This window comes from Eumetopias jubatus, unplaced genomic scaffold (genome assembly GCF_037043125.1).
Source record: "Eumetopias jubatus isolate StellerSeaLion01/CBP00866 unplaced genomic scaffold, mEumJub1_p1.0 scaffold_7, whole genome shotgun sequence".
NCBI lineage: Eukaryota > Metazoa > Chordata > Mammalia > Carnivora > Otariidae > Eumetopias > Eumetopias jubatus.
In genome coordinates, this window is record NW_028274813.1 from 116,371,671 (window position 1) to 116,397,222 (window position 25,552).

Consider the following 25,552-nt stretch of genomic DNA (forward strand, 5'->3'; position numbering starts at 1 on the left):
CACTTAACTAGCCCTCCAAATGATTCTTATGCATACTATCAAAGAAAATAGTTAGTTAAACTTACCCTCCTGAGAGAACAGGTAACACCACTCGAACAAACGGAGGATCAAATGGAAAGTTATCCTAAAATGCAAATGGGCAAGTTTAATTATTTTTTTTTTTTAAGATTTTATTTGACAGAGAGAGACACACAGAGAGAGGGAACACAAGCAGGGGGAGTGGAAGAGGGAGAAACAGGCCTCCGGTGGAGCAGGGAGCCCGATGCAGGGCTTGATCCCAGGACCCTGGGATCATGACCTGAGCCGAAGGCAGACGCTTAATGACTGAGCCACCCAGGTGCCTCAAGTTTAATTAATTTTAAGAAAATCCTTAATACGGTATTATTTCAAATAAAGAATGTGTGCCTTTATTATCTGGTAATGAGGGTCATAAAAGTAGAAACAGTACCAAAAATAAAATGAAGTAAAAACCACAGCAAAAAAAAAAAAAAAAGAAGAAGATCACAGCGGCCAAACAGAACAGTGTTTTGGTAAAGTTATGAAAAATATGAAGGGGTTCCACTTTCAATAGAGCTATATAAAGGAACCATTCCAATAATGATAGACTAGGTAACTTAGATCAATCCCCTGGTTGAGAACTAGAAGAGGTGGATAAAATTTAACAATTACCGAGCTAAGATCAGGAAAAAAAGGGAACCCGGGAGAGTGGGGCCTTTCCTCCCTCTGCACCCCCCCCACCCCCACCTCGGGTTTTCTTTCAATTACAGAAGAGGAAGATAAGAGGTCAAGAAGCTCAGCAGAACTCAGACTCACACTCACAGGGCTGGGAAGGTAAAAATTGGAGCTGGGGTCCACCAAGGAGAGGCCTTGACAAGTCTCCCACACTTTAGGTTGGGACCCTGAAGGACAAATGACAAATTGCCCTAACTGACAAGGAATGAAGTCCAGTTTTTTGGGGGTTTTGTTTTTTTTAAAGATTTTATTTATTTTGACAGAGAGAGAGACAGTGAGAGAGGGAACACAAGCAGGGGGGGTGGGAGAGGGAGAAGCAGGCTTCCCGCTGAGCAGGGAGCCCAATGTGGGGCTCAATCCCAGGACCCTGGGATCATGACCTGAGCCGAAGGCAGACGCTTAACGCCTGAGCCACCCAGGCACCCCGAATGAAGTCCAGTTTTACATCACCTAAATCCCTGATGGATTCAGTGATCCTGGGCTGCCAGACAGGGGCAAATGCAAACCCTCTCTGGAGAAGAATAACATCCAAGGCTTCCAAAATTAGCTAATTTTTCATTTATAATGTCTATTACTAAAAACAGACAGTTACACAAGACTTAAACAGGTCCAGGAAATGAGAAGTAAATGACACAAAAACCAGAAGAGATCAAGATTAAATAGAGTTTCCAGACATAGCTTTTAAAATAACCATGCTGAATATGTACAAGAAAAGATTGAAAACCCTGGCAAACGACTAAAATTATAAAAATGAATCATACAGAAATTCTGAAACTTAGAAATACAATAACTGAAATCAATAACAGATGAATTTAAACACAAGTAGAGACTTAGTGGAAGAGAAATTCAGTATACAGGAAAACAGGCCAAAAAACACATCCAGAATGAAGCCAAGAGAGAGAAAAAGGTAGAAAAATGCAGAAAATAACAAGACACAGGGGAATGTATTGGAAAGGCTTATCATATGTAGAGTCCTAGAAGGACATGAGAGAACGGGACCGAAGCAATATTTGGAGAGACTGAGAATTTTCCAAAATTGAAAGACTTCACAAGATTTAAGCACTATGAGTATTTCAACAGAAACAATGGAAGCCCCAATGAGGGAATGATAAGTTTTTGAGTTGCTGAAAGGAATTTCTAACCTAAAAATCTATACCCAATACAAATATTTTCCAAAAAATAAATTCACAATAAGGTTATTTTCTTGTCAGGAGACCCAAGCTAAAGGAAATAAAGGATATTCTTCAGGCAGGAGAAATAGGATCCTAGATGGAAATACAGAGAATAAAGACCATGAAAAGAGCAAATATGCAGTTATGAATGAATATTGACTAAATTAAAGAACAATGATGTATAGCTTCTAGGTAAGTACAGAAAATGCATGAAAGCACATATTTCGCAGGGAATCCACGTTCTAAGTCTTTGCATTGATGAGGAAAAGGTAATTTATAAATTAAATTTATGTTAGACTATGACAAGGACATACATTGTAACTGTTAGGAAGTAAAGAAGAGTAAGAGAACACGTAAGTACTAAGCTAAAAGAGGTGAGAAACTGGAGCAATTAAAAAAAAAATCCAAAGAATGAGAAAAAGGAACATGGAATAACAAGGACAAATAAAAGGCACTTAGGAGATGGGAGACTGAAGCCCAAATGTCAATAATATTAAATGCAAGTAAAACTAACTGCTCTAATTAAAAAACAAAGATCATCAGACTTGATAAAAATATATGAAGAGAAGAGAAAAGAAACCTCAGCTAATTCTCAGGCTACCAAGTACAATTCCTTTTTTCAAATTGTCAGTCCTGGAAACAGATTTTCCCCACACAAGATGCCAACTTAATGACAATTATTATAATCTACTTCCAAATAAATTGTAGATAAAAGGTGAGCTACTTAACAGATATAATGAAGGGCATAGATGCAAAGCTTAGTAAAGTACTTCATTTAATCTCCTACTCTTTAGATCTTTAAATATGTGATCCCAAATGATAAACCTTTTTTAACTGATTATATGACAGGGAGAATTACCTTCATTTTAAGTAATTCTTCAGAGTAACTCCACATCAAAACCTAGGACTCTATTCCATAAACTGCACCATGGAACTCATAATCAATATTTTACAGAAATAAGAGTTCCTTAAAGGGTTATACTGGGGAGGCCGAGGATGACTGTTAAAATAGATGTTTGAGTTATCTTGGTATACTGACTCAGAAACTGAGAATCTCCAGGTTTATAAGGATATCATGAAGTTTTCAATTCAACATCTTGGCCTCTCAAGATAATTTTAATGATGAAGAACATTCTATTCTTGAAAAACTCATTGAATGGCTCTACATAGTTATCACTTCCTTATACTGAGTTGAAAATCACCTCTTTAAAGTTTGACTTATTAGTTTTAATGTCATGTTTTGTGTTAATCAAAAACAAAAATGAAACCCTCCACGTACACAGCCCTTTAAATAGTTGGGAACAAGCTCTCATGAGCCCCTATGTTCTTCTCTCCAAATCTACAATTTAACCAGCTATCTTAGGACATGGAAATCTCTTTCAAATCCTTTCCACTACTTTTCAAATGAATCCAAATTTATCTAAATAAACCCTTGCTAAAGTACTACACCTCAGAATTCAGCTCAATAATTCAGATACGGCTTGAAAAACTAGACCACCACTTCCTTAAGAGCATAGCATAACACGACTGCCAAGCTGCTGACGAATCTAATAGGTCCCCATTCCCTCCTGCCCCTATCCCCAACCTTGTGTTATATTATATCTCAAGTTCCATTTTATTATTCATGACTTTCACGTTGTCACCATGGACATCTGAGGCCATAAATACTGTTCATGCTCCTTCCCATAAATCATTCTTTCTGAGTCATACCTGCTATCCCCCAATTCTGTGAATCCTGATACTTAATAACTTGGTAGTTCAGTTTGCCAAGGTTACTTAGTTCAGAGTAATCACATTCTTCCCAGCCCTCTTAAGAATTACTCCAGCCCTAGCAACAGCCCTTCTTTTTTGGTATCAGGAGTTATGGTCCAGAAGGACAAATTCAACAGGATTTCAGCCATTTACCTCCCAGATCATCCCCTCCCTGAAGTTCTCCCTAGAGTAGGAAAATACCATGAAAACATTAAGTGCAGCCACAGGTCTTTCAGTTTCCTGGTCAAGATTTCATATTCCCTTAAAAATAACTCTTGAGAAGAAAGTGTGAGGAAAGGGATATACAGGGGGCTTTCAAAGGTCCTGATTAAAAAAAAAAAGAAATAGACTCTAATTTTTTTTGAGTATAACTGACAATTTACAACAGTTTCAGGTGTAAAGTTCTATATCTTAAGCTTGGTATTGCAGGGGCATATGATTTAATAAAAATGTTTAGATTGTTCAGGTTAAAACATTCTGTATATTATAAAAAAAAAAAGCCTACTATCCTGGTTTATTTTTTCAACATATGAATCAGTGAAAATGCAGTCACATTAGCAACTTCAGTAAATATATACCAGACTCACTCTCTAGGAAGACAACACAACTGACAACCACAAAAGTTTCTATAATAACAAAATTGAGGGCAAATACAGACATTTGACATTTGGGTTATCTGAGGAAAGTTCAATCATAAATAAGGATATATCCCCAAACAAAAATATACACACACAAAAGCTAAGTAAAACGCTTTCAGAAAATTATAGTCTTTTTGTGAGTATAAAGTATTCTTTCATGTCTTTGCTTTCTTCCTTCAAACCCCCCATATCCGTCTACTCTCACCTATTCCTACCACCATCATCCGTCATTACTCCTTGCCCAGATTAAAATCAAAGCCCCCAACTAGTCTCTCAGAAATCTACTCTATCTTATCCAAACCCTATTCTGATACTGAAGACATAATTGTTTAAAAAAAAGATAATAAAATGCCTAAAAGATCAATCATGCCCCTACCTAAAAACCTCTACTGGCTCTTTACTGTATAAAGGTTAAGATCCCAAACTCTTCATCATGGTCTCTGAAGCAGTATAGCCTTCATCTCAGATTTCTCCCCTAGAAAGACTGCGAACAGGGATTATATTTTAGATGCCTCTATGTCCTCAAGCCTTCCATAGGGGCGCCTGGGTGGCTCAGATGGTTAAGCGTCTACCTTTGGCTCAGGTCATGATCCCAGGGTTCTGGGATCGAGCCCCACATCAGGCTCTGGCTCAGCGGGGAGCCTGCTTCTCCCTCTCCCTGCTCATGCTCTCTCTCTCTCTATCTGTGCGTCTCAAATGAATAAATAAAAAAATCTTTAAAAAAAAAAAAAGCCTTCCAGAGTCCCTAATGCACTGAAGTCTACCTAACTGAAATGGAAAAAATATATTTATCTGTAAGACTATTATAACATAAACATAGCAAAAAGAAGCTCCATATAATTCAAATATAACTCCTTAGAACCACTTCCTAGTTTTTTTGAAACAAAAGATTTAAAAGGACTACATTTATCCATATTCTATATTAAATCATTACATTTTATCTAAATTCCATTGCTATTTTTCAACCTTTATTCTTAACATTAAAAAAACTATTAAATATAACCTATAAATTCAGAAAAGTACATAAAATATAAAGGTACACCATTATCTATTATAAAATATGCATCCATATAACCAGCACCCTGGTCAAGAATCAGACAGAGCCAGCTTCCAAGAAATCCCCAGATGTCCCTTTCACAGCTCACAACTCCCTCCCTCTCACCTAGATGTACTCCCTATCCTCAACTGTATGGTAATCACATCTTTGCTTTCCTTGAAAGTAATTACCCAAGTTTGAATCCATAAATCTGTGTTTCTCAGCCTTTTCATTTTTGCTCCACTAAGAAAGCTTTTTAGAAATATTTTAGAAAAAAATTTTTTTAATCTATCCCCCAAAACAGATATACTTTGTTGTTTATATAATGTGGTCCCTTAACTTAAAGGGTCACAAACCATTATAATATCTAAGATTTTTTTTTTTCACTCTAAGGAATCTTCACCCCACTGGTGAGGATACTGCCTCCAATGAGATGCAGATGCATGCCCTAAACAATGTAATTTAGTTTTACCTATTTTTGAGCTCTATATAAATGAAATTGTACAAAACATGTTTTGGGGTCTGGTTTCTTTTGCTCAACATTGTGTTTAAGATTCACCCACATTTTGCACATTTTTCTTTTTATATGAATAACACAATTCTCCATTCTACTCAAATGGACACTTGGGTTATTTCCTGTTTGGCGTTATTATAAACAACACAGCTCTGAACAGTCTTGTATAGGTCTCCTGGTGTACCTAAGTACTAATTTCCTGTGGGGTATATACTATGAGGAGAATTCTTGAACCACAGGGAATACCTTCTACTTTAACAAGTAATACCAAATTGTTTTCCAAAGCAATTATAAAAGTATACATTCCCATTAGAAGCATATGGAGTCCCCTTAACATTTTCTTACCTTAAAAGAGAAGTTAAGCAAAATATATTCTATGCCTTCTTTTTCTTTTAAGATCTGAAGATCACTGTGCAAAGGACTATCAGGATCAACCCTAAGAATTACAAAACAAAAAACAATTCAAATAAAAACCAAGAGATCTTTTTCTTAGTAACCACAAAAATGAACCAGTTCAAGAGCTAAAGCAGAGCCCCTTGGGTAAGTTTCAAACATAAAACTGCTCTATGGTCCCTGGAAAAATAAATTGTAATAGCCTCGGACTCCTTGGGATTAAATGTCCAAAAAGGTCACAGTATTCTAAATCCATTCCCATAAGGAGATTCAAAGTTAACAGTCATCCTAGGGAAGTCATATGTATATAAATTTTCTCAAGAAATCAAAAAAAATTAATCTGCCTCTCTAAAATTGTATTACTAGCAAAGGGGTTCAAGGAGAGAAATTTATCACAGACAAGACCAGAAAAAGTGAAATCACTAACAAAATCTGAATCTGTCTACAACTGTTCTACATATTGAGGTCCTACTCAAATTCCTCATTCCAAATATAAACTGGTTATCATGGTCAATCAGGTTATTAAACACACTTTTGTTTCTATACTTCCCAATTATCTCACTAACTCCATGAAACACTTTATCCCACAGCTGGTCCTTCTTTTTCTTCTTCCTCTTTCTGAGTTTACTTATTTAAGCCTAAGAAACAGCTTATTTTAACAACCTGAGAACTATTTCTATAGAAACACAGTCTAAAGTTCTAAGTAAAAACCATAGCATACAAGGTATCAAATTAGGGGGAAAAAATTTCCGTTGTGATAGTCTATCATTACAAAGACTGCGTTAGCATATAAGAGTCACTTACTTCTGCAGTTTAACATGCCAGTCATATAAACTGTCATTTATGAGTTCCACTGAATAAATCCCTGTAAAGATATAAAACATGTAGGTTACTTTTTATTTTTTTAAAGAGAGAGGTGGAGGTAAGGGCAGAGGGAAAGAGAGAAAATCCCAAGCTGGGTGTGGAGCCTGATGTGGGACTCTATCCCATGACCCTGAGATCATGACCTGAGCCAAAATCAAGTGTCGGATGTTTAACCAACTGAGCCATCCAGGCACCTCTAGGTTACTCTTTATTTGATCTTGTAACTACTACTTCAGTGTAAATGAACACACTAAATAACCATCAAAATCTAGAAACTTTGCTATTAAAACACAGAACAACTAAGCTATATTATAAATATTTTGCCACTGGAGCTGAGTAGCTTAGGCTCTTAACAGATAATTAAAGCCATCAATGAGGACGATTCTTCAATGAGTTGAGAAACTGTCTGACTGTGAGTGGGAGGGGAAAAATTATGCAAAATCATATGTATCTTAAGACTCTTCTTTTATGCACATGCAAATATTTCTATAAAAATGGAATCCCTCTACATAGTTGTATAATCTTTCTTCAACTTTCCAGGGCATCTTTCCAATTTAGTATATAAGAAGTCTATTGTCAATCTTTTTAATAACTCTATGGAAATTTATTTTATGGATATACCATAATTTAACCAATTCAACCCTCTGATTTTTAATTTTTTGCTACTACAAATAATGCTATAACAAACAATTATTTAACATTTAAAAGTAAACCCATATTTAAATATTTAACTGCACTTGATTAAGTTTCTACAGATAAACTTTTAGACTTCTAATAAGAAAAACAGGATGCCAAAACTTCTAATAACTCAGAATTAAATTTGGCTTACCTTGCATTCTAAAGCAGAATTTTTTTTTTTGCTTTTTGTTTTTACTAAGTAAGCTCTAATGATTTAGATTTGGTCACTCTGAGAATTACTGAATGGATCACAAAGCTACCTTTTCAAACATATTAAAATTTGGCTCTTTCCCTTATTTTAATACAGTTAGAATCTCTGACAACCAAAGGGAATTTTACTTCAATTAGAGAGGTTCCACAATATTTAAGTCTTATTGGGCAAGAAAGAACACTCAAAGTCAAACTATGAAATGAATTAAAAAAACCCACCTATTTTTAAAGTGATACCATAACTACCTATACAATAAAAGTTGATTTTGTTTTCAAAAAAATAAGGAAAAATCATAAAAGTCAACTCAGCAACAGTTCTTTGTTCATACAATAACATATGTATCTTATTTACTTTCCAAAGCAGGTATTACTCATACTTTTCCCAGAAACTAAAAATCATATGAGTTAATCCCAGTCAGCAAGAAGACAAAAAAATTATGAGGTATCCATAAAAACAACTTTCAAAAACCCAGAGCAAGTAAACTCATCCTATTTTACCTTCCACATCTATTAATAACTTGATTGAATCTGCATTTCACATCCCTAAAGTTAATAACCATTTCTGTTTCTGTCCAGTAATATTATAAGAACTGAAGTTTACTATCTGAAAATTGAAAACAGCATAAGGACAACAGAGTAGAGATCCAGAGGTCCTTACCTGCTTTATAACTCTGTGATCTGTATATGTCCCTGAGCTCTTTCATAAGTCTATCTGAAGCTTGCACAGACCCAGATACTGCACCCTGCAACATAAAAATTGCTGTTTACCAGGATCTATGGAGTCAAATAACTGAAGATTTCAGGTATATAAACCAGAAATGAAAGTTTACAATGAGATTATAAAAACAGATCACAACTCGACATTAAAAAAAAAAAATCAAAAGTTTAATTAAACTGAGGATTATGAAGTTTCAATAGAAATATAAAATGGGGGACAAGTCTGGCTCATTTACTGTTTCTTATCATCTGGAAAAAAAAAAAGTCTAACCAACATGTCTAGATTACCACGGTTCCTGCAATAGCCTAGAACTTAGTATAAACCTATTTCAAACTCCAATGATTTTTTTTAAACTGTTAATTTTTTTCTTTAGGATTTTATTTTTTAGAGCATTATTAGGTTCACAGAAAAGTTGAGAGAAAGGTACAGAGATTTCCCATATAACTGCTCCCACAACACAAAGTCTCTCTCATTATCAATATCCCTCACCAAAAGGTACATTTTCTAAACCGATAAACCTACACTGACACATCATTACCAGTGAAATCCATAAACTACCCTAAGGTTCACCTTTGGTGCTGTACACTAAATGGGTCTGGAAAATGCCTAATGACACATATCCATCATCATAGTATCATACCGAGTATTTTCACTGCCCTAAAAATCCTCTGTGCTCCATGTATTTATCCCTCCACCCCACCTCTGGCAAGCACTGATCTTTCTGCTGTCTCCTTGGTTTTGACTTTTCCAGAAAGTCATATAGTTGGAAACATACAGTTGTGTAGCTTTTTCACCAGAGTGGCTTCTTTCACTTAGTAATATAGATTTAAGGTTCTTGTGTCTTTTCATGGTTTGATAGCTCACTTCTTCTTTTTTAGCAGGGAATAATATTCCATGTTGTCGGGATATGCCACAGTTTACCTGTTCACCTACTGAAGGGATACCCTGGTTCCTTCCAAGTTTTCACAATTATGAATAAAGTTGCTATAAACATCTGTATGCAGGTGTTTGGACATAAGTCTTCAATTCATTTGGGTACACCAAAGAGTACAACTGATGGAATACGTGGTAAAAATTATGTTCAGTTTTCTAAGAATCTGCCAGACTGTCTTCAAAAGTGGCTGTACCATTTTGCATTCCCATGAGCAAGGAGTGAGAATTTCTATTGCTTCACATCCTCATCAGCATTTGGTGTTGTCAGTGTTCCTGATTTTGGCCATTCTTCAATTTTTTTAAAAAAAATTCTTGTAAGTATATAGCATCACCATCAATTTTTGAAAATACTAGATGGCCCTTAACCATTTTACACTATCAACTAAAACAGGAGTTTCATTAGTCAGACTATAAGGAAGAATGTTATACTGAAGGTATACTTTACATATTAAGAAACTGAGAAATAACATGTTCACCTGCATGCAACTAGTTTCAGTTCTTTTCAATGTTGGGATTTCTCTAAAAATGAAAATGCACCAATGTCTTATTCTAAGACTGAATATGAATGCCAACTATTTCTCATAAGACAAAAACATTTAGAATTCCTCAATTAAAAAAAAAACTGATCATGTAAAATTCAAAATGTTAATGGCTGCACTACACTTTGGGGAATGGGTGGCAATCATGTTCACAAAGCTATTACTTCCTAGCTTTGTGACCTTGAGTACATTACTTAACTGGTTTAAATCCTAGTTTCATACCTACAAATAGGAACAATATTTTATAAAGTGGCTATAAAGGTTGAAGGGGAAGGTATGTAAAATTTAAAGTACTTAGCGTCCCTCATGTGAAAACATTCAATAATCTGTATTTGTTTTGAGTATAATAACCAAACAGAAAGGAGTCACAAGAGATAGAAAGTATAGTAATCATTAATTTAAATGCTACAAACTTTTTTTTAAAATAATCAAGATAAGGGCAGAGCTAAATTTCTTTGCTCTCTAAAAAAGATTTGCCAATTAAATTAATACAGTTGGACTGAAGGAGAGAGTAATCTATCTGCTTACAACAGCTGGCAGCTCCCTACATAATAATTCATTCCTAGTTTTTGAGAACCTATACCCAAGACAAAGGTCCTCAGATGTCACGAGTTTGATAAAGAGTTCTAATACAAGGTGGGAAATAAGAAGGAAGTGTTGAAACAAAAATGCCCCTACTTTGGGTATTTTATATGCATCATTCTCATTTATCCTTCTCAGAAATCATCCAAAAGGTATATATTATCCATATTTTTGTGTTGAGGAAACTGAAGCCACACAGCTGTGTTTATTACCAGACTCAGCATTCATTTCATGCCCCATGCCACTTCACATAAAAGTGATGTTAAGTCAAAAGAAAAAAATACTTTTGTTTTGGTTAGAGGTGGAGGAGAATTTAAACTGTACTTTGTAGAAGACACTAAATTTAAATATACAGATCTCATAGGAGAAGGATAAACGATATAGTCTGGAAAGGAGGTGTGTATACGGTGAACAGCAGGTTAATTCCAGCACGTAAAAAGCAGATGAGCGTGGTAGAAAGCTACCAACAGATGAGACACTTCAACAACAACAACAACAACAACAACAACAACAACCCACTAGGGCAACAAATGGCTGAATGCACAACACAGGCAAGGGTGGAGGAGAGCAGCCTAGACTGGTCTCTTAATGACTTGCCCAGTTTTATATTATTACCTATAATTATTCAACCCCAAAAGTCCAGGTTCTAGATATTGGCACAGACTTACATTGAGATGGTCTTGCCTTTGAGTCTTCCTAATTTTCTCTAGTATTGCCAAGTTTTCTTTTTCGATTCCTTCATCCTCTGACTTTTTTCCACTAACAGGCTCTTCTTCCTTCATCTCATAGTGATCCAAGTCTTCTATATCCTACACGAAAAATATTAGCTTATTGAAACTTACGCAAAAGTTAAATTATTCTTGATTCAACAGGGAACAGAGAATGGGGAAGGGAAAAAAGCCTTCACATTCAGTTCAGGTTCCCTCCTTTTAGATCTTACATTTTGTTTAAAAGCTACAAACTGAGTAAAGCATACTAATAGATTTGTAAAGTCATAACTATTACCAAAAAAGTCTCCTATTAAGAGGAACTTTTGAAACAGTTTAGCATTAGGTATAAAGAACCTTATTTATACTTTGTTCCAGTAACTCGACTTCTAGAAATCTATTGTAAGGAACTAATTTAAAATGTGAACACAGACTTGGGGATAAAGATGCCTACTTAACCTTTATAGCCACAAACCCCCCACAAAACTGCATGTGCAAAAATACCAGAGCAGGGGGGTCTTGGGTGGCTCAGTCGGTTAAGATCCGACTCTCAGCTCAGCTCAGGTCATGGAGCCCAGTGGCAGGCTCTCTGTTCATTGTGGAGTCTGCTTGAGATTCTCTCCCTCTCCCATCTGCCCCTCTCTCCCACTTGCACTTGCACTTGCTCAGGCTCTCTCTGTCTCAGATAAATATTAAAAACAAAACAAAACAAAAACCCAGAGCAGGTAACTCAGTTCCATGGAATATTAGAAGACCATTAAAATGCCAACATAGCATAATTGTTTCTTCTGCAACAATAATGCAACAAAAGTGTGGTGAGGATGGTAACACTGTGAGGTGGACAAAGTTGGCCGCTTTGGGCGCCAGGTTCTGTGCTCAACTGGGTCTCAGCTGTTTCTGGCTGCTGCCTGGGGGTTAGGCAATGCAGCAGCTCCAAACCCAAACCTGAGAACGCACCGGGGGGGGGACCCCACCACAACCCTGGGTTGAGCTGTCGGTTGGGTGCCCCTGGGCGACCACAGGGCCTATACTAGTTAGAGCTGTGCTGTCCAGCAGGGCAGACCCTTGTTTCTTGCAGCTGTTGAGCACTTGGAATGTGGCTAATCTGAACTCAGATGTGCAGTAAATGTACAGTCCACACCCGATTTGGAAGACTTAGTGAGAAAAAATATGAAGGGCTCATAATTTTGTTTTATATCACATGTTGAAATGACAATAATTTAAATATATTAGGTTAAATAAAATGTATTAAATGGAAAAAATAATGCAATGAAAAACAAAGAATACAAAACTGAATATACAGAATCTCAATCAATTTGAATAGCAGCCCGTGGCTAACATCTTTAATCACTACGTCATTCTCCTTCCTCCTTTTCCATATCATCTACTCCTGTTCAAACAAATCTATGCAGAACTTTCAAAATCCTAAACTTTCTATTATCTTAACTTCTTTTTACTTCAATCATCAAAATCTCTAAAGGAGTAGTTGATAATTACTATCTCCATTTTTTTAAGGAAACTAATTCACTGTGATTTGTAGACCAGCTTAAAAACCACTTCCATCCAGACCCAATGGTCTTTTTCTTTAGACTCTCATCTCAACCCCTATTACATTCCTTTCTTATTCAGACCCTGTCCATGACTCTCATGGAGCTCCCTCCCCTGATTTGTACCTTGCAGCCCCAATGTTCCATCCCACACTTATTTTCTTCAGAAATGTCCTTAGTTTGGATCTCCTCTTCCTCCTCGACCTTCAAACTCAGCCACATTCCTATCCAAAAATCTTCTCCACTTGAAGATTAATGATGAATTCTGTTCTGTGAAGATTATCTTTATAAAACAATATTCTCAGCACACTACTCTCTGCTCAAGGCCTTTTTCTCAACAATCACACCAAATATAAACATATTTGTCTCTAATTCAAGACTTTAAGCCATCTGCTTTTCTAGCCAACCTTGCTTTCCATGACTCCAACACATCAATCTCCAATGCACCTAAACACACCATGCCCAAAGCTTGCTCTGTGTCTTTTTTACCATTATTTTAGTTACCTAGATTATATTTTCTCCTATCTTAATCTGACACCTCTTAAATCCAGGATCCTACCTTTCTAGATTTCCCTAAATGTTGCTGTCCCTTCTTTATATTAACTTGCAAAGGAAAAATCTTGGAGGCAAATGGGTGGCTTAGTCAGTTAGGTGTCTGCCTTAGGTTCCAGTCATGATTTCAGGGTCCTGGGATCTAGCCCTGTATCGGGCTCCCTGCTTGGTGGGGAGCCTGTTTCTCCCTCTCCCTGCACCACTCCCCCCCTGCTTGTGGTTTCTCTCATTCTGTAAAATAAATAAATAAAATCTAAAAAAAAAAAAAAATTATTTTGTTCCCAGACTCACAAAACAAACCACAACTACTTCTTTAGTTTTAAGGCATTCTAAGAAGTGTATTTAGATTTAAAATTTTGCACATCAAGAAAATAAGGTAATAACCTGAATTAATTCTAAGATCCAAACCAGTAAGGTTTTAAAATCAAGACTGTGGAACTCAAATACCCTTTACATGGTCAATGAAGAGACACAGAATTTAAACACAAAGCTTCAGAGTCTGAAAACCTCTAAAATTGTATCAGTGCCTGGTAACTAAACTGGCCTTAAGGTCAAGGTCTTAGAATCTGCCCTACCAAATTCTTAGATGGTTTTTCAACATGAGATAGCTTCATTACTTCTAGTGAGTAGTCCCTGAAATGTTCTCAAATTCTTTTATTTAAATTCAGAATTTTTGAAACTTAGTAGTTCCTCTTCTTAAAAATAACCAAATACGGGTTAAGTATTGATTACTATTAAATGTAAATATAATTTTAATGCTAAATGTTAAGAGATCTTCTAGGAAATCAAACATTTTGCTCAAAAACATCATTAATTAAAACTAAAGCCAGATTTTAGAAATTATATTCAATTTCAAATGCAATGGGGTTTTCATTATTCCACATTAACACTGGTTTATAAAGGAGATTCAAAAATATTCAAAAATGAAGATACGGTATTTATAAAACATGATTCTTACATAAAATACCTACTTCAGCCATCTCTTCCTCTTCCTCCTCTTCTGAAGTCACTTCTTCTGTGGTCCCATTCTGAAAAACAAAAACAATTTGCTAGGGCTGCACAAAATAAGCACACACTGAGGACATTAGAAGACTTTAGGGACAAACTATCAGTCATCTGTCACTATAGTTCCACTAACAGAATTTATTAAAGTTGAATATTTACTTTTAAATCCAGGTTTGATGTGACAATAATTATCAGCTTTAAAAAAATTTTTTTTGAACAATTCAACTTGATAGATGCCTTGAGAATAAACAACAGCAATTAGTCCAATATAAAGCAAAGCTGGAAAAAAATTTAAAATATTCTAATTTAAAATAAGAAAACATTTTATATCTATGGCTATGTATATAAGGTCAATCAATGGCTTCTTTCACTTAAAACAAATATCCCAAACCATAGGTTCCTTAAAATATCTACCTTTTTAACTTTGAAAAGCCTAAATCTTTCCATAAATTCCTTACATTTTAAAAGGTAAAATGTGTCATAAAGGAGTAGCTGTTTCACAAAACTACAAAATTGTAAAATGATCACCATTTCACTAAAGACCCATTTTTCTTTTCTACAACATGTCATTTACCACAGAATACTTCTCTACAATTTACCACTCGTTCACAAATAAGCTGATGGGGTTTTAGGAAAGGCCTTCATACCTAGTTTTGGCAGAGTTCAAAAAGACAAGTTTTCTGAACCAGAGCAGAGTTCACAACACAATGCATAAAGTTAGTAGGATTTTTTTTTCCTCCTAGAAATACTTGCTGTATTTATTCCAACTACAGCTGGTAAGGATCACTTTCTTACATAGGAGGCCTAACTTGATGGCCTCTTAGTATAGGTGTCAGAACCAGAAAGAAAAGACATTTTTAAAAAATATAACTCAACACAGCAGCAAAATCTAACTCACTCATCTCTTCCTTGAACTCAGGAGCTGGAAAGTCTGCCTGCTAGTACCTCTCCATTCACAAGCCATAGCCAGAGCACAGGTGTACAAACCAGGCAGAGAAGAGTGACAATTACTGAGGGCATTCACATCAACCACTGACAATGTGATCAATGGTACACCTCATCTATAAATGAGCAGATGACCAAGTATCACCAGACATTTGAAGAAAACTGGCACTCTGGAAAAAAGGCACCAAGTCAAACAAACAGAACAAGTGACCTGAAGCATTATTAATGAATAAAACAAAAAAAATATATAATTGGAACCTTAGCAGTACTTGAGAAGATATTGTACCCACAAAATATAAAAAAGATAACCATGCAAAGGAAAAGACAGTTCTGGGAAATAAAAAAAGATTTCCTCCTCAAAAAAAAAAAAAAAAAGATAAAGGAAAAAAACACTTGGTAGAAGGACCAGAGAACACAATGGATTTGAATCAACAAAACATTTATGATTAAGAAGATGACCAAACTGTAACATTCCCTTAGAATGTGGAGAAAAAGGGAGATAGGGGGTGGGGAGAGGAAGGGGTACTGAAATAGAAGAGTTACGGGAAATGGGAGCTAGGAATACCCAGAACTAATATTCATCTGCTATTTACCCATAAGACTGAGGGAAAGAAATAAGAGACAAAGGTTGTCAAGCTAAAGAAAGACTTCAGAATATTAAGTGACTCTGAATGCCCCAAAGGAATACTGAAGAATAAAACCCTATACTTCACGGTTAAAGAAAAAACCATACCAACTTCCAGAAAGAAAACAAATATATAGGAAAAGAAGAACCAGACATCAGGCTTTTCACCTGTAACAATAAGTACTAGAAGATAAAAGTGTAAAGAACCTAGAAGAGACTCAATTATGAACTTAGAATTCTATGTCTAGTTCCATCGGGACAGGCACCACATCTGTTTCTTTGCTATTGGATCCTCAGCACCTCTACAGAGTACTTTCCACAGAGTCAGATGGATAGGGGTTGAATGAATAATAAAAAAAGACACTGAGTATTCAGGGAATACTCTCCACACATTCCCAGAAATCCTTTCTAAAAATAAAAATAGAGAACGTTAGTGAGGGATCTATTTTAGGAGTAGGAAGCAACCATGGAATGTAAGATACAGCAATAAGCAAAGACATAGTAACACCAATGGTTAAGTTTAAGCAATTGTTCATAATTCAGCTGAGAAGTTACAGGCCATATTGTAAATAGTGAAAAACTAAAAATAGCCCAAAGCCCACCTGAGAATGTTAAAAACTTTTTCTAAAGAACTCTTAGGTTTAAGAAGAAATTGCTCCAGTCATCCAACTTCTAAGTATGTGCCCAGAAAAATGCTTACACAGGTATCCCACAAAATATGGACAAGAATAATTATGGTAGCACACTGTTCCTTTTTTTTTTTTTTTTTTTTTTAGAGACATTTATTTCTTTTGAGAGAGGGAGTGAGAGCACAAGCACAACTGGGAGGAACAGAGGGAGAGGGAAAGAGAGAATCTTAAGCTGACTCTGCTCTGAGTGCGGAGGCTGACGTGGGGCTCAACCTCACAACCCTGAGAGCACGACCTGAGCCCAAAACCAAGAGTCAGACTGCTTAACCAACGGTGCCAAGTAGGCGCCCCACACTGATCCTAACAGCAAACTGCAATCAACTCAAATGGATAAATCTGTAATGGTATGTTCAAAGAATGGAATAAATACAGCAATAAAAAAGAACAACAGCTACACATATGAATAAATTTAACACACAATGTTAAGCAAAAGACAAAGAACACACATATAGTATGACTCAATATGAAGCTTAAAAAGTTAATACTAAATCATATTATTCAGAAATGCAGATATATATGATAAAAACTAGGGAAAAGGAAAAGGAAAAGATTAGCATAGAAGGGAATGATCATCTGGAAGGAACGTGCAGAAGGTCTATAGTACTAGCAAGAGTCTGTTTCTTCACCTGGGTCGGGGCTGGGTGGTAGTTCCCAGGTATTTACTGTAACTATTACGCTAATGTTTATGTTTTCTATACCTATACAACTTCTTCTGAAATATAATAAAGTAATATGAACAAAAGATGGAATCAAATCACTTAGAAAATAAAAACTATTTAGAAATATACTAAATCTTAAAACCTATGCCACGAAATGAAACAGCACGCAGAAGAAAATGTGTACCTTTACATGTTTGTTAAAGCAATTTAAATCACAGTGGTCCAATAAACTAGAAAGGCAAAAGAAAAAAAAGAGTTAAGACACACACAAAAATGAAAAAGAAAATTAGATTTAAAAAAATAAAAGGACTGATTCTTTCAAAAGACCAATATAATAATACTTGTCAGACAAGCTTCTGACAAGTAATCATGGTAAAGAAAACAACTTTAGAAATGAAAAGAGCTTCATAACCATAGATTCAAAAGTACAGATGAAGTGATTTTAGAATCTAAAATTACTAAAAATGACTAAAGGAATGGAAAAAATGAAGACTAATATATAGAAAAAGAGAAAAACAGATTAGGCTCAGATGTTTATTTAAACCATGGTTTCTCAACCTTGGAAGTACTGATATTTTGGGCTAGATAATTCTTTGTCATGTAGGACATTTAGTAACATCCCCTCTACCCACAAAACACCCATAGCACTCCCCCCAGCCAGTTGTGACAACCAAAATTATCTCCAGATAGCTCATGGGAGGCAAAATTGGACCCAGCTGAATTTTTATTTAAACTGTCCTAGACTTTAGGGAGGCCTGGGTGGCTCACTCCGTTAAGTGTCTGCCTTCGGCTCAGGTCATGACCACCAGTCCCAGCCACTATCTGAATGTGCAGTGAGGTCAGCAGAAAAAAACTGTCCAGCTAAGCCTAATCAGCCCACACAATTGTGAGAAATAGAATAAATTAAGTTTGGGGTAAGAGGTTAAGCAGCAGTAAATAAAACACAACCAAAAAGTTATGCTGTCCAAATAAAATTTTAAAAAATTGAAGGAAAAACTTTCAGAATTTGAAATTAAAAAAGTGAATATAGAGGTAATATAAAAGATACAAAGACTGAAGCAAAGAGGTCTAAAATCCCATTAGTAGGCATTCTAAAAGTGAACAAATTAAAATGGAAAGGAGGAAGTTATCACAGAAAAAAATACAAGAACACTTACCAAAGGAGAAAGATAAAGGAACCCACATTGAAAAGACATATCCATTGTTGTCCAGCAACAATGAAAAAAACAAAAACAAAAAACCACAACTAAAAATACACCATTGTGACATTTGAGAACACCAAGACAATCTCTTAAAAGTTTCCCAAGTCACGCACAGGTGAGTAAGACTTAGAATGGCATCAGGCTTAAACAACACAATTGGCTAGAAGATAGCAGAACAGTCTTTGAAATTCTGAAGGAAAATTATTTTTAACCCAGAATTATATATTCAACCTAACTATCAACCAAATGCAACAGTAAAATATAATAGCAGTTAACATTTATTGGGCATTTACTATAAACCATGCACTGCTTTAAATTATTTACATATACTAACTCATTTAATCTTCATAGCTCCCCACAAAAATACAGGTACTACTATTTCCCCCATTTTAAAAAGAAGAAATTGATGCACACAGTGGTTGGGTAATTATCACAAGGTCATACAGCTAATAAGCAGAACCAAAATTCAAACCTACAGTGATCTGGTCATATATTTTTAGATGTTAGAACTCAAAAAATGTACTACTCCTTCATGCTAGAATTTTACTTGAAGATGTACTCAGGCAAAATGAGAAAGGGTAAGCAAGAAAGATGACATGAGATCAGGTAACAAAAGATCCACACTAGCAGAGGAGACAAAAGTTTCAAGATGACAGCTGCACAGCCAGCCCAGAGAACAACCTGCCAAGTCTGGTGCAAAAGAACCAAAGGCTCTAGAAGAGCCAAGAGCTCGCAGAAAAGGGCCAGAGTATCACTTTTTTTTTTTTTAAGATTTTATTTATTTATTTGACAGCGAGAGTGAGAGAGCACAAGCAGGAAGAGCAGCAGAGGGGGAGAGAGAGAGAGAGAGAGAGAAGCAGGCTCCCCGCTGAGCAGGGTGCCTGATACTGGGCTCAAGCCCAGGACCCTGGGAGACACTTAACTGACTGAGCCACCCAGGAACCCCAGAATAAACCAAGAATTACTATTATTATAAGGAGGACATTGCAAAACAAAGAGCTCTACAAGAAATAGAAATAGAATACTCTATTTCTATAAATAGAAAACTCTACACTACAAAGTCCTAATGATAAACAGTGATTATTCATATGACTAAATATAATGGTGTTTTAGGAAGGAGAGATGGGTGGGAAGGTAGATGGTATAAGAACTAAATCCTTATTTATAGTACAAAGTCAGTAAATTATGCCCTAAATAGGTAAATCTGGAAATCTAGAAAAGTTAGAGGTGGTAGTAAACTAGTGGGCACTTCCGCGGCTAGAGGAAGTAACATTTGGGTTAAGCCTTAAGAAGCACAGATAGGCTTAAAAGGAAACGGCATTCCATGTGAAGGTAAATGAATAAGCAAAGGCAAACAACTGAAGGAACAGTTATGGAAATCAGGAATGTTAACAACAAAAAGGTGGTAGTCGGGAGGGAGGCAGTTGTTTCCCTGTCACAGTAAACACCAGCAGCTCCAAAGAGTAAACAGGTTATTTTTAGTATCTAAAATAAAACAAACAATCCAATACCTTCTAAATAAGTTTACTAAGAAGAAAAATCATCCTAGTTTTACTTCTGCTTGAGACAATTTATTTTAGCTCTTGAACACTAGAGAATTTTTACTTTACCTGACCCGTGGGTATTGGTTGATCTAGCATCTCAACATCCAGGTGCTTAGGAAGGTTATATAATCTGCAGAGTTCACATATCAACCACTTCAATTGCTGACGAAGCTACAAAACACATTTCAGTAAATAAGCATTATGTTAAAGAGCCCTTAGAAGACATGAATAATGCTATGACTACTGTAACCAATCCAGTAGGAAATGAAAAAAGTTTGTTACTGCTCAATTACAGCCTACAGATAAAATAACAGTCTCTAAGAAATATTTTTAGGGGCTGCTACTATAAGAAAGTTACTATGGCTTGAGTACAATTCCTGTAATTAATACCTAGCAAAATGACAACAACAAAAAGGCTGAGGAAGGAGAGCTCCAGATATTGTCGAATTTTCAGTTGCTAACTCCTTTTCTTAGAAACTTACGACTTCAGACAAGAATACATTTACATTAATGAGGCGACAAAAAAAAAAACAACAACAAACCCAGAGGCAGTGTTGTTACACACGGGTTATAAAATTATACATTCCAGTCATATTCATTTAAAAGTAGAGGCAAATGTGGTCTAGTAGACAGACTTGGAATCTAAAGGATCTTGGATACAGCACCTAATTCCCTGAGTTTGAGGTCCCCATCTGTAAAACAAGGAAATTAAAAACTTCTTATACTGGTAAAGATTAAATGAAACCTTCTGTGAAAACACTTGGCACTTAGTAGGTTCTTAAGCATCTGTCAAAAAAAAAAAAAGGGAAAAAATGCACTAGGAAAACTGCAAGTAGTATCTCATTAAGTTCCCATTTTTACACCCAGATTGTTTTGTAAGCATATTAACTTTAAGCAAAGAAGCAAGGTAAGTTTGTTTATGAACATGTTTTTCATTGTTGAAATAAAAAAAACTGTTTTCAATGTATACGTTTAGGAATTATGGTTTAAGAACAATGTTCAATACTTAGACCTTACCCAGAGCTAAAAAAGTAACTTACTTCACCTGGTCAGGAACAGTTTCCTGGATGTCTGACCAAGAAAAGAGATGAAAAAGCAGGTTTATGAAGAACTAGAAAACAAACAGGATTAGAATGGGTCAACAAAGAAAGAATAAGACTTTCCAAAGTTGCCAAAGGAACAAGCAGAAATTAGGAAAGCTGAGCAGATTAGGATAAAAAAAAAACAAAAACAAAAACAAACAAAAACCGTAGAGCTTAAAAGGCACTGTGGATTTACCCCTCCAATAAGCTCTGTTTTGTTTCAAGAACATAATGAAGATGAGAAAGGGTGACCTGGACACAGACCCAGACACTCCAACCCTTGGCAAAGGAAGAGCTAAGGGAGTGCTGTGGGAGAGGCAGCAATGTGGTAGTAATACCAAGCAACAAGAAAAATAGGGTTGTACATCTTTCAGGAATTTCAACTCCCCCAAAAAATCATTTGAAGGGTGGAAGAAACTAAGACGGTGGGAAAAGATTTAAGAAATATTTAGAAGGTAGATGGACAAGTATTAGAAACTTACTAGGTAGTTTGGAGAAGGGAGGTATGAGGAAATACAGGCATAAAAAAGAACTTTTAGTTCCCTGGTTCAGCCATGGGTGACAAGCTTCATTATTTCATCTTGTCCCACTCACAATCACAAAGAGAATTACTAAGGGAAACTCAATGGGGGTGCTGGAGTGCCACAAGGTAGGGAAGTTTAAATTTAGATATAATCATTTTGAACAGCCATGGCACATCCAAGTGAGAGTCCCTGGATCTACGGGATATATAGATAGATAGATGGGTCTGAAACTCAGGAGATAAATTTTAGCTAAAGATAAAGATTTAGAAATCCCTGGAATACAGACCATGATTTAAGTAATAGTAGTAAAAGAGATTTCTCGGAGAAAGCACAGAATGAGAAGAGGCAGACCAAGGAACAAGAGCTCAGGGAAGACCAAGGCAGGGTATTAAGAGATAAAAATAGGAGACAGTAATCTGATGGAAGTTCTCCTAAGATTATCAGTTCCCAGAGGACATGGATAGGACTTTTGTACCCACCACTTATCACAGAGCCTGGCATAGAAGCCAGTCAATTAAAAAAAAATACTTCTCTCTGTTCTACTATTAACAGTTTCCTATACACACCCAGGAAGAGAAAAGTATGTATAGACCCACACAGATACAGATTTTTTTTATTTTTTTACAACACTGTTTGCAAAAGGGGCCAGATTATAAACAATATTCCATGCCTTGCCTTTTCACTTGCATAACTTCGAAAGTTGTATGCATTCCTATGGAAAGACTGGCTGCATTATTTTTAACTACAATATAATACTCTATCATAAAACTATACACAGCAGCTTTTATTTAACCAGCTTTTAATTGGTAGACTTTAATAAATGTTTGTTAAATGAAGGAATGTTTCAACAAAGGAACAATCACCACTAACAAACTGCTGCACAGAGGTCAATTTTAGGGTTAAAAAAGGATTCCCTGGATTTGGCAACTAAACATAAAAAATTTTAGTGCAACAATGAAGGCAGAATCCAGATTAAAATGAATTAAGTAAAACAAAGGTGAGGAAATACAACTTATTCTGTCAAGAAACTAGGTTATAAAATAACTGGCAGAGACTATAAGAGTAGAAGTTAATTTGGTTTTACGTAAATATATTAATTTTTTAAAAAATGAGACCCAATTTTATGTCCTATGTCATTTCATTTTGTGAGCATTTTTTGATGAAAAATTTTAGACACTGAAAAATAACCCAATCATTTCTACTATTACAAAACTTATTTACATCTTTTCAGAGTTAACCTCCTAAAAGGAGTAAGAGGGCTATCTTTCCCTGTCCTGTCACTCCGCTGCTGGAAATATGAACTTGTATCTGTCTAGCTTTTTATTTTTACCTCTAACCTTCATGGCTCTCCAGACCAGCCTCTACTCTTAAAATACTCCTCAAACTAATTTCTTCTGCTGTTAATTTTAAGAATAGATGTGTTTAAACCACCTGTAACTTATTTTAACAAAAATCTGAGATAAGAGCTCAGGGAAGACCAAGACAGGTGGTCTTCCCTAAATGGTCAGTTCTCCCAATGATATTTATAGAATAATCCACCTTTTCCTTATTGAGTATTTTAACGTATTCTGAATTCTCAATTGCATGAGTGTTTTTAAACTTCTGTTGTCTTTATATGTCCAGTCCAGTGCTAGTACATAATATTTTTATTTAATACTAATTGGACAAGTCTCTCCTCATTAGTTTTTTCAACTATTTTTTTATTATTTACTCTTTAAAACCAACTTTAGAGTCCCAAAATAAGACTGTTGGGATTAATTGCATTCAATTTATAAATTAACATGAAACTATGGAGGTAACAGACATATTTATAATATGGAGTCTGCCCATCTAGGAAGATAGCAGTCAAGTCTTTCATTCCATGTTAATTTCAAAAAAGGATATAAAACTATATAGAATATGACCTCAACTATTTAAACATATTTATTAGAATCCATGTATTTTACTAGCAAGGGAAAAATACGGATAGAAAATAGCTACCATGTCAACAGTGGTTATATCAGGCAGAAATCTTATTTCCCTTTATTTTACTAAGTGCTCTCACAATAGTCGCTTAGTTTTATAATCAAAGAAAACTGATTTTTAAATTTTTTTTGTAAAATGGAAAGTTACATTTCTTCATATATTAAAAAAAAGCAAAAAACAAAAAAAGCATTTTCTTTGTATACCTATGGCTATTACTGCAGTTACAGACTTCTCAGAGAGAAAGCAATTCCCTAACACTAGCACTGATGTCATTCTAGCATTATTTCCCCTCACATCCACCTCAGTCTTTTTTTCTTTTTCTATCTTCCACCTTGGCTAGTGTTCCCTACCAAAAATGTCTGGTTGGTTTAATATCAGAATTCACTGAAAAGAGACCACCTAACTCCTCATCTAAATTAAGTTTAACCTATGGGGAATAAAAAAGATATCTAGTACAGAATTTGAAGGCCAAAAAACAGACAAAAAAAACTGGTCTTTAGCTCCTTTAAGATTATCAAATAATCATTAATCAGGCTTTTCTATACCATATTACCTCTTAACACTTAAGTTCTACATATAACGTTCTTTAGGGGGGAAAAAATAGTAGGTTGGCTTATTTTCTCACCGAATTGTTGCTCTTAGTATCTTCTAGACGTTCCAGCACTGATGTCAGATTTGGGTCATCAGAGTCCACAAACCATATCGGTGAAGAAGATGGGTAAGATTCCTGTAACAGACACCTATGTCAAACACATCTGGAAATGCAGGTTAACTATACCACCAAATGCCAAGATGACAAGTAAAATATATCAGGGTGAAGAAAAACAACACATTAAAATCTATGCATGGAGAAAAGTTTCTTTTTGTGGATTTTTTCAAAACAGTTTGATGGTGTAATCTTGCCTGCTCCATGTTACATAATTTAAACATTTAAAAATCAAGCAAAAAAGTAGTTTACCCAGTAGGTAGTAGCATTTAAAACAGAAAAGAAATACTGCAAAAGTTAGGTTTTATCACAAGCTGAAAAAAAACTGGTACTCAGGTAACCAGGAAAGATGGGCTTCCTTCCTTTACAAAGAAAGGTCAATCATGGCCTGGATTCTCCAGCTTTAACATTTTTTAAAGGCTTTAAAATCTGGAATCAAATAAATCCCTCAAAAGGAAAAAAAAAAGCAGCCACCTCCCAACCCTGAAGTATAATTTATAAATTTAAACCATACTACTTTTGCTTTTTAATATAATAAAGCTACATTTCTAAACTTTATCTAGATGAGATCTAACTCAATTTTTAAAGGTAAAGCAAAGGAGTATAATCCAGGCACATATTTTTAAATCCTTATAAATGCTAAAATGATTTTTAAAAATCTTCTTACTCCTTATACTCCCTGTTCTCTAAGTAATTACAGAAGTTACTTTGAGATATTTCTCCATTAGAAAATTGGCCCTAAAAGGAAAAAAAAAAAAATCAAACCTATTTAATTTTGCCTTTTTCCTAATAATTTCCAACCCTTCTCAGATTGTAGGGAGGGATGTAGTTTCTAAAGGAACAGATTCCTTAAATGAGTTTAAGATTATTCCTTAAATATCTCTGGTGTTAGAAGTCAGAACAAACAGCGATATAGCGACCATATGGTACATACAGCTTTCACTTGCCATAGAAGCTGGGCTTTTGAGACAGGCATCCTCCTTGTACAGCCACTGTGTGCTACAGCTCGGAGGTCAATGATGTTCTTGAACGCTGTGGT

At 35.4% G+C, this 25,552-nt stretch overlaps 1 protein-coding gene across 2 annotated transcripts in view; it reads right to left on the bottom strand.

The window, feature by feature from the left end:
- The window catches only part of UBE2Q2 (ubiquitin conjugating enzyme E2 Q2), a 61,776-nt gene that overhangs the window by 26,787 nt on the left and 9,437 nt on the right, over positions 1 to 25,552 (bottom strand). For both annotated transcript variants that reach the window (XM_028092680.2, XM_028092679.2), the window contains exons 2-9: positions 24,433 to 24,534; positions 20,303 to 20,407; positions 14,539 to 14,595; positions 11,430 to 11,570; positions 8,648 to 8,732; positions 7,042 to 7,102; positions 6,190 to 6,280; positions 66 to 124 (exon numbers count right to left, since the gene is read on the bottom strand). In XM_028092680.2, the coding sequence (XP_027948481.1) occupies positions 66 to 124; positions 6,190 to 6,280; positions 7,042 to 7,102; positions 8,648 to 8,732; positions 11,430 to 11,570; positions 14,539 to 14,595; positions 20,303 to 20,407; positions 24,433 to 24,534 (701 nt within the window). The remainder of the gene's footprint in view (positions 1 to 65; positions 125 to 6,189; positions 6,281 to 7,041; positions 7,103 to 8,647; positions 8,733 to 11,429; positions 11,571 to 14,538; positions 14,596 to 20,302; positions 20,408 to 24,432; positions 24,535 to 25,552) is intronic.